Here is an 18,561-nt window from a genome sequence, read left to right as displayed (position 1 = left end):
AGTGCTGCTTTGCCCCAAAGCCCTGGAATTCTGCCTTTCTTCCTCCATCTGCTTGCCCAACATAAATTATTATTTTATTAATTTTGGTAGTTTTGTATTTTTTTACCTCAGCTGAAGGAATATTGTCTCTGCTCTTTAGACAACATCTTCAAAGGAAAAAAACCAACAATTTGAGTTCCCGGGCTATGACTCAGTTAGAGAAAAGCAAGAACAATTCGTAAGCTGTGATTTTCTAAACCAGCAATTGTCTTTAAGACTCCAAACTACTTGATTATTTACTAACTACATCTGAGTCATCAAGCTGGCTCTGAGTGTAACTTCCCACACAAATTAATGATATTTATGCCCTTTTTGTGAGGAGAAGAAGAGTAGAAAAATTTTGATTTTTTTTAGACTCCTAGAAAGGTTTGGGTTGGAAAGGATCTTATTTCCTAATGGCTCTTTTTCCCTGAGGGAGATTTTGGGTTGATAAAAATATTTTAAAGACAGATATTAAAAGGCTGAGAGAATTGGGATTGTTCAACCTTGAGAAGGGAAGCTTTGAAGTGACCTCACTGTGTCCTTCCAGTGCCTGAAGAGGACAACGGGGAAGATGAAGAGACATTTTGGACAAAGGATGGAGTGACAAAGGATGGAGTGCCAGGACAAGGGGGAATGTCTTCAAACTGACAGAGGGGAAATTTAAGTGAGATATTGGGAAGAAATTGTTCCCTGGAATGGTGGTGGGGCCCTGGCACAGGGTGCCCAGAGAAGCTGTGGCTGCCCCTGGATCCCTGGAAGTGTCCAAGGCCAGGCTGGATGGGGCTTGGAGCCACTTGGGATAGTGGAAGATGTCCCTGCCCATGGCAGGGGTGGAATTTTGAACTTTTAAGGTACCTTCCCGCTCAAACCACCCCATGATTCAGATATGTTTTTCTTAGAAAACAAATGAAAAAAAAAGAGGTGAATTTCTGCACCTGAGGTGTTTCCATGAGGATCTATTTGACCAGCCTGACTAAGGTGGTACCAGCTTAAAATTTTAAAATTGCACAAAAACTAGGAAAACCTTGAGATTATAAACTGAACTGTTTGTCAGAACACAGAATTGCACTGCAGGTGCTGAGGTCCACCTCCAAACCTTTATATAAATATGATATTTTATGTACGTAATATTTATATAGAAACATATTACAATAGTTTTAAGACATGGAATTTTCTTTTCTATAATTGTGGTTCTTATAATGAAAAAGTAGGGCTGAGTTCAGAAGATCCCAGAATGATTTGATTTGGGGGATTTTACAGATCCTGTACTTCCAGCTGCCTCGCCATGGGCAGGGACACCTTCCAGAAATCTTCACAAGTCACTAAATGTGCCAGAAAATGTAAAGACAGTAGAGGAAAATTGGCTTCACCCAGCTTGTTGCCACATGTATAATCTCAGACAACAGACCCTAAAAATCAACAAGTCAACTGCACATCTGACACCTTGGAGGAATCGCCTCAAGCAGCAGATGGCTCATCAAAAAAAAAAAAAAAATCCCAAACAAGCATCATTAAAAGCCCCAAACTTCTGTGGCTATTAGTGCCACACTTTAAAGTGTGCAGGAGGAGAAGGAAGATTTTAAAACTGCCTGAGGATATTCAACCCAGCAAGGATCATAAATGATCAAAGCTGCATCTCTGGTTCAGGATGTTGGTCAGCAATTAATTCTGGGTGCTGGAAATGCCACATTAGATGGAGCTTTGATAGAATCCATTATGTGTTGTGATTTTAGGCAGGAAGAGCCAATAATATCAATTCATTCCTGCTGGAAAAACAGAAAATAAACTGTTCCTCAGGAGTGCTAGTGCAGTGCTCCCAAACAGGATGCTATGAGAGCTATCCCATGTTGCTCAGCTCATTCCCTCACATATTGGCAAAAAAAGGGCAGAGAGGGGAGGTCCAGAATCATGGAAACCAGCACAGAATTCCTGAATGGTTTGGACTGGGACCTTAAAGCTCATCTTGTTCCAACCTTCTGACACGTGCAGGGACACCTTCCGCTATCCCAGAGTGCTCCAAGCCTTGGACACTTCCAGGCCATGCCAGGATTATGATTTTTGGGGATTCTACCACTTCCCTGGGCACTCCAACCCTTTACAAGCCTTCTGGTGAATAAATTCTTCCTGATGTTCAGTCTGAACCTCCCCTGGCTATTTCCTCTTCTCTTGCTTGGTGCCTGGGAGAAGGGCCTGACTTGGAGAAAGGGAAGCAAATCCATCATGCTTGTAATATTGGAATTAAACAAACCACAGTGGGCCTGATGGAAATTCCACAATTTTGTAATCATAAACCCCCTCCATCTGTGCTGGAGCCAAGGGCGTTGAGGCCAGGCCACAGCAACAGCAGCCTGGAAAGGGCAGGGTCACGTTTTCCACCATTTAATTGAATTTCTGCCCTCAGGACATCAATCTGCTCCGAGGCCCAGCTGCCACCTCTCCAAGCCATCCCTGCAAGAGCAGATCCAGCCTGAGGGGAGCAGATGGTGACACCATCCTGGTGTCACTTTACCTCCCCACTTGCAGCTGTCCCATCTTTGGAGCTCTTGCCCTCCAAAGCCTCTGGGAGGGTTTTGTCTCAGGGAATTGCCAACACCTTTCCCAAAGCCTGGAAAAGCTTCCTGTGCCTCAGGGTGATGGATATAAATCCATCAGGGCTCCCATCTCCCCAGCAGGGAAGGGAAATAAAGGCTGGAAGATCTTCTGAAATCGTCCAGTGCTTTCAAGAAGTGTAAAAAGTATCTGAGATAATGGATGACAAAAATTCCAGCTGGTCCTTGGAGACCGTGTGTTGGATCCATGGTCCATGGGATACACACTGAGCACAGGGGTTGGGAAATAGGGGAAAAACACCCTGGATTTATGTGAAAAACCCCTATTATTTAGCAACAGGGGTGGCAAAAATGCTTCCCAGCTTGCCAGACTTGGAAAGTTGGGTTTAGTCAGTTCTTTGGGTTTATTTTTATTCATTTTCCTGCACATCAACACTTGAAGCAGTGCTTCCATTTTATGGTGGCCTCTACATATGGGTACATCTTCACCTCCATGGAGCTCCTGGCTGGAAAACTGCACTATCCTGCATTATCCTGGACTGTATTCATACCCCATGACTGCTTTTAATTCCCTTTTCCATTCTTCCAAACTGGGCTGCAATGGGAATAGGGACTGTCTTAGCACTGTGACCAAGGAATGGCTTCATGCTAAGAGGAATCACCTCATGAGGGAACCTTCCCTCATTATCCTTCTACCCCAGCCCATTTTTCCAGCCTTTCCCATCACAAATTCCATCTGCTGAACTACACCAGAATTTTGCTGCTTCTCAAGCCCTTTCCCAGCACTTTTTGGTCGTTGGATGCATTTTCTCAAAAACACATGGATTGCAACAGACATAGCTGTGGGTCTCCCTGAAGAAATAGGAATTACAATGGTATTTTCCTATTCTTATCCCATAGAATAAATATATCTTTTGTTCATATATATCTGTCTGGAAATGTTACCCTGAGATGAAATTCCTGCCATGCCTACACTTATGTGCCTGCCTCTGTGTCCCAGAGTGACAAATATTTCCAATCCTCCATTCCACTCCCTTTTCCCTGGAAAATTCAGGACAACGAGGTTCATAGGACAGCAGATGGGAAGGTTTTATTGGGAGCAGGGGACGGCAAAGAAGGTGTCCCATGAAAATGGAATATAACCCTCATTATTCATGGGAAGTTCAGTTCAAGGACATTGGAAAAGGATTCAGCCCATAAAAGCTTCAGAGGAAAAGGAGAAATGAAAAGGGAAAAGAGAATAGGGAAAAGGAAAAAGGAAAAAGAGAATAGGAAAAAGGAAAAGGGGAAAAAGGGAAAAGAGAAAAGGGGAAAAGGAAAAGGGAAAAAGGAAAAGGGAAAAAGGAAAAGCAGAAAGGGAAAAGGGCTCCTTTCCAGGACAGCCAAGAAATGTGAAAAAAGCTGAAGAGGACAAAAAAGGAGAGAGCAGGGCATCAAGATGGAGCGTCCCAAAGACTTCCAGGTTTGGGTTATGAAGTTTTTAAAGAAACCCCGAGTTTTTCAGTTATTCCCTGGGAAAAGGAGAAATGGAAAGGTCAGGTCAGTCCAGCAGTGGCATCACTGAAGGACACAGAAGGAAAGTGGGAATTAGAGCAGGGAGCAGAGGAGAAGGAGTGGGGTGATCGCAGCACCTCTTGGAGAGTTAATAAAAAAAAACAATTAATTTTGGAGTCTGACTCAAGAAAAAACCCTCTGTAAAAAAAGGTAACAAAGTCCTACTTTTACTGATGTTCTCAGCCTTTTAAAAAGCTTTTGGCATTAAATTCAACCTCTGACATTAATTTCTGAATAAAGAGAGCTCTGATATCACCAGCTGCAATCTTGATTGGAATACTCCTGATTTGATATTTCCCATGTGCATTCCATGCTTTTCTGGTCACTGATGTCAACATCCATCCAAGCAACTCCCACTATTCCAGGTGGGAAATACAGTATCAGGTTTCTAGAATGGTCAGCACAGAAATTGACCCATTGATATTCCTACCCATACCCGTGGATATTGTTTTATTGTTCCAGGAAATTATCAGGGCATAAATCATGCCCCAGGGATTTGGGGCAGGTAGAGGAGAGCTAATTTCTGTAACTTAGGGAAAATAACTAGCAGAGGTGGAGATGTAAATGGGAAATAGCACAAATTTTCTTGAAAGTAGATGTGTTGTCCCATGAGGAACAGCTACCACCATTCTCATTTTCAGATCATCGAGAATGTAAAAAAAACCAGATACAAATCGGTTCCAACAGCTCAGTTATCACTGCTGGGGTCACCAGGGCACAGCATCTCCTGCAAAACTCAAAGACCACAATTCCTTCCTCCCCCTACACTCCACAAACATATTTTGCAAAGAATCTATCAAAAAATGTCTATTGTAGTCTTTAAAAAGCAGCAGGAGGAGGGAAGGGCACTCTGCCTGGGGGCTCTCGGTATCAAACAGGAGCTTTCTGCAGCAGTTCCATTTGACCTCACCTGCCATGCCCGTGGTGGGGGGACAGCTTCCCAAATTCCCACACCTTTTCCATATGCCATGCCTTAAAATAATTCATTCAAGTCACAGGTTGGCTCAGGCTGAAGGGAGCTCAGAGGGCACCTGGAGCCACCTCCCTGCTCCAGCAGGGCCATCCCAGAGCACAGGGCACAGCATTGTGTGCACACAGCTCTGGAACAGCCCCAGGGAGGAGAGCCCAGAGGCTCTGTGGGCAATGTGTTCAGGGCTGGGCAGTGGCCAGGGAAGAAGTTGTGCCTCCTGTGCAGGGGGAATTGCTGGGCTCAGTCCCTGCCCGTGGCTCTGGTGCCATTGCTGGGCCCCCGGAGCAGAGCCTGGGCCCTGCTCGGAGCCCTCCCTGCACACAGGGACACCCAGGGCTGAGGGCCCCTCTCAGCTGGGGCTCCTCTCCAGCCTGAACAGCCCCAGCTCCCTCAGCCTTTCCTGGGCACCGAGATGCACCAGGCCCTTCCTCAGCGCCGCAGCCTCCGCTGGCCCCGCTCCAGGAGCTCCCTGGCCCTGCTGTGCTGGGGATCCAGAGCTGGACACAGCACTCCAGAGGTGCCTGCAGGGCTGGCCACAGGGGCAGGATCCCTCCCTGACCTGCTGCCAATGCTCTTCCTGCTGCCCCCAGGATCCCATTGGCCTCCTTGGCCCCAGGACACTCCGCTGGCTCAGGGACAGCTCGGTGTCCCCCAGGTCCTTTCCCCCAAAGCAAATACCTTTTTTATTTTCCAGGACAGCCCACATGGGCAATGAACAAACTCAGTGGTTTTCAGAATAAAATAGCATTAAAAAATCTCCTCCTAGAAATGCAATAAAACAGCCTTAAAGCCAGCTGCTCTTTTCATGCTGTAACATGGAATATGTTTGTTTTAACTTTGTGCTATTCCTATAGATTTAAATCTTCCACATTCCCATTGCTTTTCTCAGTAGGATACACCCTCACGTATGTATTTATACATAAATACATCCATTGGATACACATATGTTATGGAGGTCCTGACTCAGCTTCAGCTTGGGCTACTCATCCATATTCTTCCTCTTTTGCCATTGCCCAGGAGTGTTTAGGCACTCCTTTTTTAAAAAGCAAAGCACTCACCTTAAAACCCCAATTGGCCCTCAAGACTTGGCCAGTTTGGTCAAAGCGCTATGAACCAAACTATGAATATTTCTATCAAACTCCTCCCTCTCCTGCTCCATCATCACCTCTCCAAACATCTGCCCCCTGCCTGGGCCACTGCTCCAGATCCAGAACTCCTCCTGAATCCCAAAACCAGATGAACCCCACATCACTCAAACCACTAGCCCTGCGTAAATCCAATATATGATGGAATATGTGGCAGGCAGGAGGCATTCATGGAATCCCAGACTGGTTTGAGCTGGAAGGGACCTTAAGGCTCACCCCATTCCACCCCTTGCCTTGAGCAGGGACATCTTCCACTATCCCAGGGTGCTCAGAACCCTCATTTTCCTAAAGATTTGCTCTCTGTCCTCTTTTCATCCCTCATCATTTTCTGTCTCAAGACTCCCTGCCACAGGCTTAAACCAGGTTTTCCATCCAGTGGGATAAATGGCTGTTCCCAAAACATCCCTCTGGAAGGGGCTGTGGTGTGCTCCAGATGTTCTGAAGCAAGATTCAGCTGTGTGAGGCCAGCAAGGCAGCACCTCCTAATTTATCAGGCAGTTTTAGTACCTGAGCCACACTGAGTTATTCACATTGGCTTATTACTGAGTTTAGCACCTGAGATGCATTGAGTTATCTTCCTGTGCTGACTTGAAGGAACTTTATTTCCCTGCTGATAGAAAAAATTATTGTAACCAAACCTATGATATATTTTCTTTCCAATGAAGAAAACAACACCTGATTGTGGAGCACCCTAAATTATGTTGTGCTAGACTGCAAATTTTCCATCTGCTGCCTCCCATGAGCCAGAAAGGTACAAGGGGGCCTGGGAGAGGATGTGGATCATCATTTCATGACTTGTTCTGTTGGTGTGCAATGGGATACTGGGAACTAATGGGTGCCATCTGCTGTGAACGTGGAAAATGGGATAATGCACATCAGCCCCTGATGGCTCTGTCAGGGACATATTGCTGGGAGGGATTTGTTATTCCAGCTCCTGCTGGGCTGCATTTCTGCATTATTTTCTATCCTAATAAAGAAATTATTTGTAGCTGTTGTTTTATTCTACACACAAGAAATACTAGGCTTTAATAAAGTATACCTTGGTCTGTAAGGTCCATTCCAACTCAAACCATTCTGGAATTCCAAGTATTGCTAAGGCCCTGGTAAAGTTTTAAAAAATTAATCAAAGATAAAAAATGAATGAAAATAGAGTAAAATTTTCATTTCATCTCAAGTTCTCAACCATAGCTGTATTTTACAGCAGTGGAATCATCCTAAAGATTTCTCAAGTGGCCGAACAGGGATGTCTCACACAATCCTGACAGAAACTCATTAATTAACAATTAATCGAGCTACCAAATGTTTACATTACAATATTTTCACATTATTCCATTTAAATCTCCCTGTAAGACTCCTGTGATTATCAGCAAACTGGAGGAATGGTTCTGGAGGAATTCACCCCTTTAGCAAAAAAAATTATCACAGAATGGTTTGAGCTGGAAGAGACTTTAAAGCCCATCCAGTGCCACTCCCTGCCATGGGCAGGGACACCTTCTACTGTCCCAGGCTGCTCCAAGCCCTGTCCAGCCTGGCTTTGGACACTTCCAGGGATGGCAGGATTGTGCTTTCCTTACATGCTGAGAACGCCATGTCAATCATTAAGATTCCATTTCTATATTGAATATTCAAATATATGCAGCCAAGTATTGCAAATTAACCAATCTCAAGCTACTGTATTTGAAATGCCAAGGAATTCCCACCATGAGGATGCTCTGTGTCACCAAGGCTGTGCAGGGATGGAATCAAAATCAGGATATTTCTTCAATAACCACAATATTTTGTAATTAAGGTTGAGATTCACAATCTTGAGTTCTGCACTCGATACATCTGTGGCTGCCGAGATGTGCCAGGAAATTCGGCCTCCAAATATTCTGCCACCTTTTATTTGGGAGAAGGGTGGTAGAGGAGGGATTGACCATGTTACCACAGCATCCCAAAAAAAACCCCAAGAGCTCTGGCACTCAGATAAACCCCTAGGAAAAAATGTTTGTCCATGAAGATGAATGAGTGTCCCAAATTCCTGCCTTAATGAAGCCTATTTTTATAATAAACACCTGTTGAATATGGATTTGCAGCCTCTCTCCTTTTGGCTCATCCCCAAAGGAAAATGTTTACACAAAAGTGCTCGCTCACATCCGATTTCCACCTCCAAAATCGCATATAAATACAGCACAGCAATTTAAACCCCCCAAACTGCCCTGCTTTCAGCCATCCATCCCACCAAAATGACCACGATTATCCTTTTCCATAAAGGAATAGTACCTCCAGAGTTGCAAAAATCAAAGTCTTTGAGCTTTCAATGGATGTTTGGGGCAGGAAGCACAAAGATAAACTAATTTTTGGTGTCCACAAGCAGGAGAAGGTCTACATTTGGCTGCTCAAGTGCTAGGCCCATTTCCCACTGACGTGGGACCTCCTTCTACAACAAATCCAGTGACTCCAAAAGAATAAATCCACTTCTAGTCTCTTCCCAAATGGCCAGAACCACCTGAAAGCTGCAAAAATCCTGGAGAAAATATCAAAATTCAAGAACAACTTCATAAGGAGCACTTACCCTTGGAGGGCTTTTTCTCCAAACCAATCCCCCTTTCCTAGAGTGCGGAGAAAGACGGGATCTTCACTGGGAGAGTCCTCCCGGGTAACGTTCACCTGTGGAAAAGCCAAAATCCCACGGGATTCAGGGAGCTTTTCATTAACAACTCAAACCTCTTTGTTCAGAGGGGAATTTGTCACCTCCTGGATCTCTCAGGAAAGGCTCCTCTGGGAACCATGTAATTCCCCAGAGTCCTGCACTCTTCTCTTGGCATCACCAACCAACCACCCAAGAAATGAGAGGTGATTTTTCCTACTTCTCCTGCAAAAACACACAGCTTTGGATTTTTGGATTTTTCTAACTGTAGAGTTGGCTGCACAAGCACAGTCACAGGAGAATGAAATTCCAAAGATTTGCTGTGCATCTATCAGACACACAGCCTAAGCTTCCGTTAGCTTTGTTCCACATGATTCCCAGCATCCCCAAGTTCCCTGAAGGGACAGGAATAACACAAACCACCACCATTTGGACACAACTGAAGTGAACCAGTCTGGGGCATTGCAGGATGAAGTGTGGCTCTGCTGTCTCCCCAGTTCAGGAAGGGGACAACTCCAGCTGGAGCAGAAATCAAATCTTTCCATCTTTTCTACCACAGCTTTTGCACGTGGAAATTCCCAAAGCCAAAAGGTGGGATGAGGTTAATGACCAGCACACAGTGCTGAACACCTGCACTGACCCATGGAAGGGCAGGGAATTTGGAATGGATGAGGCAGGAATACCCCTGGACAAACAGAGGGATCTTCAATGCAGATTTCAGCCCTTTTTCCATGACTTCCACTGATCCCAGGTAAAGAGTGTTCAGGGATTAGGATAGTGTGACTTCTACAAGGTTCAAAGCTCTGAGCCAGCCTCCAGGGTGGAACCTGCATTAAACTGGTGCCACATTGTGGATTTCAAAGAGAAAAGGGTGGAAAATGGCACAGCAAGGCCCATGCTGCCTCTGGATAAAGGCAAGGGATAGAGCTGCAGCACTTCCTAAGCAGAAGGGAATGAGCCATTTCCATCCATTATTATTCCACAGACTCCTGCACACAGAATGTATGGAAATCATTTTGATTTCTGTTTGGTAGGACTTGAGGAAACAAGGTAAAATAAATACACTAACGGAGCTCAGGAGTGGGGTCAAGTGGGGTGGATGGAGCTGACAAGGAAGAAAGGGAAAAGGAATTTGGTCCTAAAAGAATTATCAATGGAGGGTAAGCTGGAAGAAAACAGAGCAGAAGTTTTCTCAGTATTTCTGAGAAGACTGATGGGTTCAGAAATGAAAAAAAAAATCTCTGCTCACTTCAGCCTGAAGAAGAAAAGGCTCTGGGGAGACCTCAGAGCAGAATTCCAAGGCCTAAAGCTACAAGAGACCTGGAGAGGGACTTGGGACAAAGGATGGAGTGCCAGGACACAGGGAATGGCTTCCCACTGCCAGAGGGCAGGGATAGATGGGATATTTGGGAAGGAATGGTTCCTTCCCTGGGAGGGTGGGCAGGCCCTGGCACAGGGTGCTCAGTGCAGCTGTAGCTGCTCCTGGATCCCTGGAAGTGTCCAAGGCCAGGTTGGACAGGGCTTGGAGCAGCCTGGGATAGTGGAAGGTGTCCCTGCCCATGGCAGGGGGTGGCACTGGGTGGGCTTTAAGGTCCTTTCAGTCCAAAGAATTCCATGATTCTGTGTCATTCCAGACACGGTGACGTGACGGGCAAGGCAAGCATTCCCTAAGGAGCTCTCTCTGATCCTGCTCATGCTGACTGCAGACACTGCAGGTGTGCTCCCAGGAACAGGAGCTGCTGCCAGCATTCTCCTGGCTTACTGAGCTGCCTGGGTCAAGTTTTACCACAGGACATGGGAGATGATGTACTCCAGCTTCAGCAGGTGCCAGGCAGCACACACCGACTCAAAAATCCTGTATTTTATTGTCGTTTATTCCATGTTTCACCGCTGAGGCTCTATCCCAGGCTGTATCCTTACCATGGATTAATTATTACATCCATCCTAACCAGGCATTAAAATTAAACTCTCTCCAGCTCCATCCATTCATCAGCCACTGGTGTCTCTTTTCCAAAGCAGTAAGCTTGGAAGAGAAAAACGCAGGATTTAACTATCCAGGTGGGAATTTCTGTCAAGCCATCAGGCTCCAGCTGAGAGTCTGGGAATTTTTTAGCAAGTCCTCATGCCTTGTTTTATTTTAGTTCCCTTTTTCTGGCCAGCAGCTGTCACAGCAAGATAAAGAAGCACAGGCCAGGGACAAAGCCAAGGATCTGCTCCAGGAGGAGTCCAGGGCTCTGGAGCAATGGCCAAGGCCATGGGAGGTCTTCTCCATCCTCTGGGTGAAGGTTAAGAGCTGCTAGCCAACAACTGGGATTTGGTTTTTACATTTCTTTGTAGATTGACAACATGATGGAATGAGTCCAGAGGAGCCATGGAGTTGTTCCCAGTTCTGGAGCCCCTCTGGAGCCAGGCTGGGAGAGGTGAGGGTGTGCACCTGGAGATGAGAAGGATCCAGGGAGAGCTCAGAGCCCCTTCCAGAGCCTAAAGGGGCTTCAGGAGAGCAGAGAGGGACTAGGGACAAGGTTCTGGAGGGACAGCACACAGGGAATGGCTTCCCACTGCCAGAGGGTAGGGATGGATGGCATATTGGGAAGGAATTGTTCCCTTGGAGGGTGGGGAGGCTGCCCCTAGATCCCTGGAACTATCCAAGGCCAGGTCGGATGGGGCTTGAAGCAACCTGGGATAGTGGAAGGTGTCCCTGCCCATGGCAGGAGGTGGCACTAGATGAGCTTTAAGGTCCCTTCCACCCAGGCCATTCCAGGATTCTGTGCTGCTGGGAAGGGATGGGATCCATCTGACCAAGTGAGGCAAAAGCATCAGTGGCCAACATGGCACCAAACACTCGGTGTGGGAGGGAGATACACCATCCCAATATTTTTGCCCATGAAAAAATGGCAAAAGAAAAGGGATTTCAAGCTTGGCTCATGATTGTCCATACTCTGGGAAAAGAGGGAATATTATTTCAGAGAGAAGGGAGGTGAAAGGGCATCAAACCAACAAACTAGGATTTCTGCAGGCTATGATTAACTTCATTTCAAAATCTTCTCCATGACAATCTTATCGATCTGAAAACCACCATTTTTTGCCTTGCAATGAAGGCCAGCTCCCAGAAAGTGGAAGATGATGGTGGAAAATGAGTTGGCAGCTGGAAATCACTGTGTATTCCCTCCAAAATCTCCATCCTGCTATATGGAAAGAAGCCAAATGTTTCTCAAGTGTATTAGGCAGGCTAAAAAAATTATAAATAATTGTTGAATAGAAGGAAAAAACTTGATCTATAAAATCCCATCAGCATTTTATAGGAAAAGAGGTCAAAAATATTTTCCCTGTGAGCAGTGGAAGAGAAACTTAGACCTTTTTTTCCCCCCATAGAGAGAGCTCAGACATCCCTGCCTTTCTATTAGTTGGAGAAGCACGGAAGAGAGAGCCATGGGAATGAAGCCTGGAAGTCAGCCTTGGAAGGGGGATGTTTAGCAAAGAAATCATGAAGTATTGTAGGATTTATTTCAAAGAAATTGAGTTTTGTGGTCATTTACCCAGAGACTCAACAACAGTTTCCACCCCAAAGTGTTTGATTGAAGCACATGTGCAAACCAGCAGGGGATTTAATTTTCAGCCCTTCAAGCCACTCTTCCTTCCTGACCCAGCCAAGGAGTTCCATTAAATGTCGAGCACTGACACATTTGTGCCTCAGCAGAGCAGAAAGAGAAGCTGGAGTCACATTTTGGGAGCCCTTTGCCCTGGGAAGGTGTGAACTGACCTTTCCTTTGCTGATTATAAAGAAGGTGTCTCCTCGAGCTCCTTGGCGGATGATGTACTCTCCACTCTCGTAGTGAGTCTGCAAGACAGAAAAGAACCAAATGAAGATGATAAATCCAAGCAGAGCCTGTTCTCCAGCCCATATTTTGGCAGCTTTGCAAGAACATCACCCTGGACCCCTTTTATCCCAGCCTGACACTGGCTGTGACTTAAAGATTGTTGTGTGGTAAGGAATAGAATAATTAAACTGCAAGCATTTGTGGCTTGCCCATTTTTCTTCTGGCTGTGCTGGTGCCAGCCTGTACACAGATAAATTATCCTCACAGCCTAAATCCATTTTTAGCACATCACCGAGACACAGGAATTTCCAACGGGGAATATGCTACACGAACTGAACTGCAATAAGAAGTCTGGTGTAAAAATTTTCTTTTCTTTCTTTTTAATTTTTTTGTGTTGGTTTTGGTGGTTTTCCAGCTTTGCTAGCAAGGGCTTTATTCAGCAAATAAGTTTTGCTTTTCTCCTGTTATTACAGTAGTTTAATCTGTCCATTTTTGCCTTGATTTGTGGAATAGTCCTTGCTAAATTCATGTCACAGCTTATCAATGCTGGCATCTAAACTTGTAGGGTATTTTCAGCCTTTGTGTCATCCCATCAAAAACAATGTGCATTTATATATCACCAAAACACCCAAATATTTTCTAAATCAAGATTTTAAATTGATATTTAGACCCCCCCCCCCCCCCCCCCCAGCCTTGGAATTTTCATCCCAGATGCTCTGCCCCTGCAAATTCAACCAACAGCAGGCTGGGGGATGCCAAGAGCTTCCCATCCAACCTCTCCTGCATCTCCCTTGGGATAAATGTCTTTTGAATTTTTCAACGATGACCAGGAGTGCTGGAGGTATATTGGGTGTTCTATCTCAGTATTGGGTATTTGTCCCAAATTTGGACCAAAATCACCCCAAAAATGCCCTGCACTCACCATCAGATCTAATTCCAAAGTACGTATAAATCAGCAAGGACTGGAGCCAAACCAGGGGAATTAATCCAAATCCTCAAATTTGGTTAAGCTTGAGATGTTTTCTTTCAAGGATGTTGTGATGAGCTGAGTTTGTTTATCTATTTTTACACCCCAACCTTTTTATCATTTACAGACTGATAACAGAACTCACAGTTTTTCCCATTTTCATGTGCCAGAGTGGGAAGAAAGAGGAAGAAAAAAAGTCTGGAGGAGACCTGGACACAAACTTGCAGAGTTTTATTGCTTATGTTGGGTGTTTCTGGAGACCAGATTTAAGGTGCACATTTTTGACCACCTGGGTGCAATTCCTTGGAAGGGCCTGATTTTAGGAGGTGTTGGGATCAGACCCCCTCAAGTGGAATCTTGTAGGCACCCAAAAATCTAATTAACGAAAATACTGGGCTAATGGCTTCCAAATTTAAAACAGATAATCCATATCCGTTAGATACAATACTGGTAATTTTTATATGATTTCTGGGCAATTTAACATGATAAACCTGCTCCCTAAAAGGCCATTTCTGGGTCTTGTTCACCAGCTATCACTAGCACCAACCACTGCAGAACCGAGTCTGAGTCCTGCTGCTGTAATCAATTCCCACCCACAAATTCTTCCAATATTCCAACCCAGAAATTCCACCAACCATTCCCACCCCTAATTCTTCCCAATCATTCCCACACATGGCTCTTCCCAACCCATGAGTCTTCCCAAACTTCCCACCCACAGATCCTAACCATTCCCATGCATGAGTCTTCCCAAACTTCCCATCCAGAACTCAGCCAAAGGAATGGAAGGAACACAAATTTGAGCTTCGAAGCACCTAAAGCTACCTCTCATTTCAGTGTATTTTATCTCTTCTGTTTTAAATTGAGCTCTAATCTCAGCCAAGTCCTTCTTCCAATATTCCAATCACATTCCTCTAGTCCTTCCTTGAGTGCCCAGAGCTTTCATTTCCTTTTACCTGCTCCTCACAGGCACCTCTTTCCATGCCCTTCCTGCCACCCACATCCTCATGTTTATGTATTCCAAGCCATTTCTTTCACACTTAATTCAACCTGCAATTCTTCGTGCTTGAATCAACCCATCTTTCCCATCCTTTAGCAACGCTCCTGCTCTTAAATCCCTGTTTTCTAACACAAATCTTTGTGCTTCACCCTTCTGATGGAATTCTTGCTATCTGTCCAGTCTCAGAGCACCATCGTGGGCAGGCAAAGTGCCCAGGAGCTTGTTCAGGGCACGTGGAAGTGGAAATAAAGACAAGGCTCTTGCTTTTAGCCCTACTTGAGAGGCAGCAATACCTCCCCAGGTATCTCTGGTACCATCAAAGATCTCTGAAGAAGAGTTTTGGCAAAAGTTCACAGAATCCCAGGATCACTGAGGTTGGAAAAGACCTCCAAGACCACGGAGTCCACCTTGTGACTCATTCTCACCTTGTCCCCAGCCCAGAGCACTGAGTGCCACCTCCAGCCCTTCCTTGGACACCTCCAGGGATGGGCACTCCAAACCTCCCTGGGCAGCCCCTCACAAGGCCTGAGCACCCTTTCCATGCAGAAATTCCTCCTGCTGTCCAACCTGAGCCTCCCCTGGCATAGCTTGAGGCTGTTTCCTCTCATCCTGTCCCTCAACATACAGAGAAGCTGGAATCTTTCACAAAATAGCATTTCCAACCTAAATGAACAAAAGTGAAGCTCTTCTTCCCTTTGAAGTCCTCCATCAAGTGCCTCCCATGGAGATCCCTGTTTGTCCAGTAAGAGCAGCTTCTATAAAAATACCAGTTTTTTTTTCTTTTACTTCTATTGTCAATTGTACTTAAAATGATCAAAAAAATCCCATCACCAAAGGAAGGCGTTGGGTGGCGGGGGGAAAGAATGCTCACTCAGCAGGTTTGAGAGGCTAAGACATGGATAGGTCTCCATGACCTGCTCCAGCTACCCCACAGGACAACTACCAATCTTGTGATCGAGTCAGATTATGCTTTAAGAAAGGCAATTATCCCATTTTATGAAATCCCTCATCCTGTGTAGAGTGTCAATCAGTGGACATGGACATTTCTTTGAGTGGAGATATATCCAATGCAAGTTCTCTTCAGGAGTGACTGGACTTTTATGAGACCAACTTGTACTGAAAACAGACAAAATTAGGAGCAGTGGGGCCCAATAGCACCAAATTTTGTCAATAAACTTTTTTGAGTGCCAGTGGTCCCCAGGACGAAAATCTCCCACAGATGCAGGACCCAAAGCAATGTACAAACCATATTTCCGTGACCACCCGAATCCATCCATCTCAGAACAGTTAATGTGTGATTCATTTCTTTGTCCCCAACACACCAGGGCACATCTCACCCACCACACAAAAAAAATCACCTTTGCAATGTCACACCTTCACATCTGCCTGAGGACTTTGGCCCACTGAGCTTGGCTGAGCAGTCACAAACTTCAACTGGAGCTTCTGCTCCCCAATACCACAAAAAATGAGATGTCTGAGACCCTGTCCAGGCCTCCTGGAGAAACCTTGACTAAAATCGACATCTCTGAGAGCTCACCCAGGCCTCGTGGAGAAACCTCCACTAAAAATGAGGTGTTTGAGATCCAACCAGGCCTTGTGAAGAAACTTCAATTAGGGCTCCTGGAAAAACCTTGACTAAAATTGAGATCTCTGAGAGCTGGACCAGGCCTCATGGAGAAACCTCAACTAAAAATGAAATGTTTGAGAGCTGGACCAGGCCTCATGGAGAAACCACAACTAAAAATGAAATGTTTGAGAGCTGGACCAGGCCTTGTGGAGACACCTTGAGCAGGTCTCATGGAATAAACCTTAATTAGGCCTCACAGAGAAACCTCAGCTGAAAACAAGATGTTTGACATCCCACCCATGGGAAACCTCAACCAGGCCTCATGGAAAAGCCTTGACTAAAACCAAGATGTTTGAGAGCCTGCCCAGGCCTTGTGGAGAAGCCTTGACTGAAAATGAGATGTTTGAGATCTGACCAGGTTGTGTGGAGAAACCTTGACCAGGCCTCAGGGAAAAACCTCAGTTAGGCTTCATGGAGAAGCTTTGACTAAAAATGAGACGTTTGAGAGCCCACTCAGACCTCATGAGGAAACCTTGACTAAAATTGAGATGTCTGAGATCCTGTCCAGGCCTCGTGAAGAAACTTCAACCAGGCCTCGCAAAGAAACCTTGACTAAAAATGAAATGTCTCAGAGCTGACCAGCATTGTGGGGAAACCCTGACTAAAAACGAGATGTCTGAGCTGGACCAGGCCTCATGGAGAAACCTCTACTCTGGAGACCAACCCAACAGTTAAACTTGAGGAAAACCTCCTTTTTTCCTCCACCTGGATGCCTCTGACTGCCGTGTTTATGCTGAGAGTGTTTGGGAAAAGGTGGGGAACAGGGCGTTTGGAATGCTCCGTAACCCACGGCGCCAAAGGTGCCCTCAGGGGAGCAGAGGCACAAAGGTGGCTTTGAAACAAGGACTTCAAAGCTAGAGCTGGGTTTGCACCACAAAAACCAGTGATGGCAACATGGGGTTGATGACAGTTCTCCATGTCCCACCCATTGCATCCAGGGTGTTTGTAAAATGAAATAAAAATAACCTAAATATGTTATTTTGCTGGTGCTTTAAAAAATATTCACAGAACTGTCAGCAAAATTCCAAACAGAAGCATCTTTTAGAAGATTTATTTTTCCTGTTCAGGATTTGCTGCCTTAAACATCCTAAAATGACAACAGACATACAAACAAAATGGAAAAATATATTTATTTGCTGAAATTGCTGCAGAAACCAAGTGGGTAAATATCAGTCTTCTGTAGTGAACTCCTTAAAATCATACAGATTTGTTTCCCTGTTTTTACAGTGTGTCCTACTCCCGAGGATTATCTAAAAATGCTGCTGCATGAAATAGCCAGAGGGGAGGATTATGCTTTTGTGGTCCTCTCTTCATTTATCCCTAATTTTTTACACTTAAGACATCTCAACACCCAAGCAGCAGCTTAACTAGAGAGCAACAAGTGGGAAATTAAAACACGAGGAAGATGCAGTGATGAGGGGAAGAGAGGGTTAACTCATGCCGTTAATTCCATGATAATTATGGAGCACAGAACTGAGAAAGGAGATGAGGAAGGGGACCTAATTGTGGCCTTCCAGTACCTGAAGGGAGCCTACAAGAAAGATGGAGAGAGACTATTTTCAGGGATCTGGAGGGTCAGGACACAGGGAATGGCTTCCCAGTGCCAGAGGGCAGGGATAGATGAGATATTGGGAAGGAATTGTTCCCTGGGAGGGTGGGCAGGCCCTGGCACAGGGTGCCCAGAGAAGCTGTGGCTGCCCCTGGATCCCTGGAAGTGTCCAAGGCCAGGCTGGAAGAGGCTTGGAGCAGCCTGAGATAGTGGAAGGTGTCCCTGCCCATGGCAGGGCGTTGCACTGGATGGGCTTTAAAGGTCCATTCCCACCCAAACCATTCCATGATCCTGTGATTTTCACTCAGGTGGCTCTAGCTGAGCTGCAATGGTCTGCAGCATTTTTTTTGTTTTTCACACTGATGTATTACAAACTTACTTTTCCTCCTTAAAGATACAGCTCTTTGATCTCCTACCAGAATTGTTGAGTATGTACTTTAGAGCAAAAGCTGTGCTGTGACAGTGACAAGAGCCTCTCTCCCTATCCAATCCTTTTGGGAAACATTTCCTCTGCATTGATCACTGTAGCTCCTTCATGGGCTGTGACAGCACCGAGGGAAATACTCCTGGGAATGAGCTGGACACTCTGGCTGTCTTCTTCAATTGAGGGCCCTTCTGCACTTTATGGATTGCTTCCAATTACTGGAAAACCATCCCTGAGCAAGGCTCTTAACACACCTCCTGAAGTGGCTGTTTGTGCATGGACGCAGCACAACTTTTGGAATAATACATATA

At 45.4% G+C, this 18,561-nt stretch overlaps 1 protein-coding gene across 2 annotated transcripts in view; it reads right to left on the bottom strand.

The window, feature by feature from the left end:
- The window catches only part of PRKG1 (protein kinase cGMP-dependent 1), a 361,647-nt gene that overhangs the window by 81,502 nt on the left and 261,584 nt on the right, over positions 1–18,561 (bottom strand). For both annotated transcript variants that reach the window (XM_014882250.2, XM_014882251.2), the window contains exons 6-7: positions 12,629–12,706; positions 8,794–8,888 (exon numbers count right to left, since the gene is read on the bottom strand). In XM_014882250.2, the coding sequence (XP_014737736.1) occupies positions 8,794–8,888; positions 12,629–12,706 (173 nt within the window). The remainder of the gene's footprint in view (positions 1–8,793; positions 8,889–12,628; positions 12,707–18,561) is intronic.

The sequence above is a fragment of the Sturnus vulgaris genome, chromosome 8, assembly GCF_052056855.1.
Source record: "Sturnus vulgaris isolate bStuVul1 chromosome 8, bStuVul1.hap1, whole genome shotgun sequence".
Taxonomy (NCBI): domain Eukaryota; kingdom Metazoa; phylum Chordata; class Aves; order Passeriformes; family Sturnidae; genus Sturnus; species Sturnus vulgaris.
This window is presented reverse-complemented; position numbering and strand designations above follow the sequence as displayed.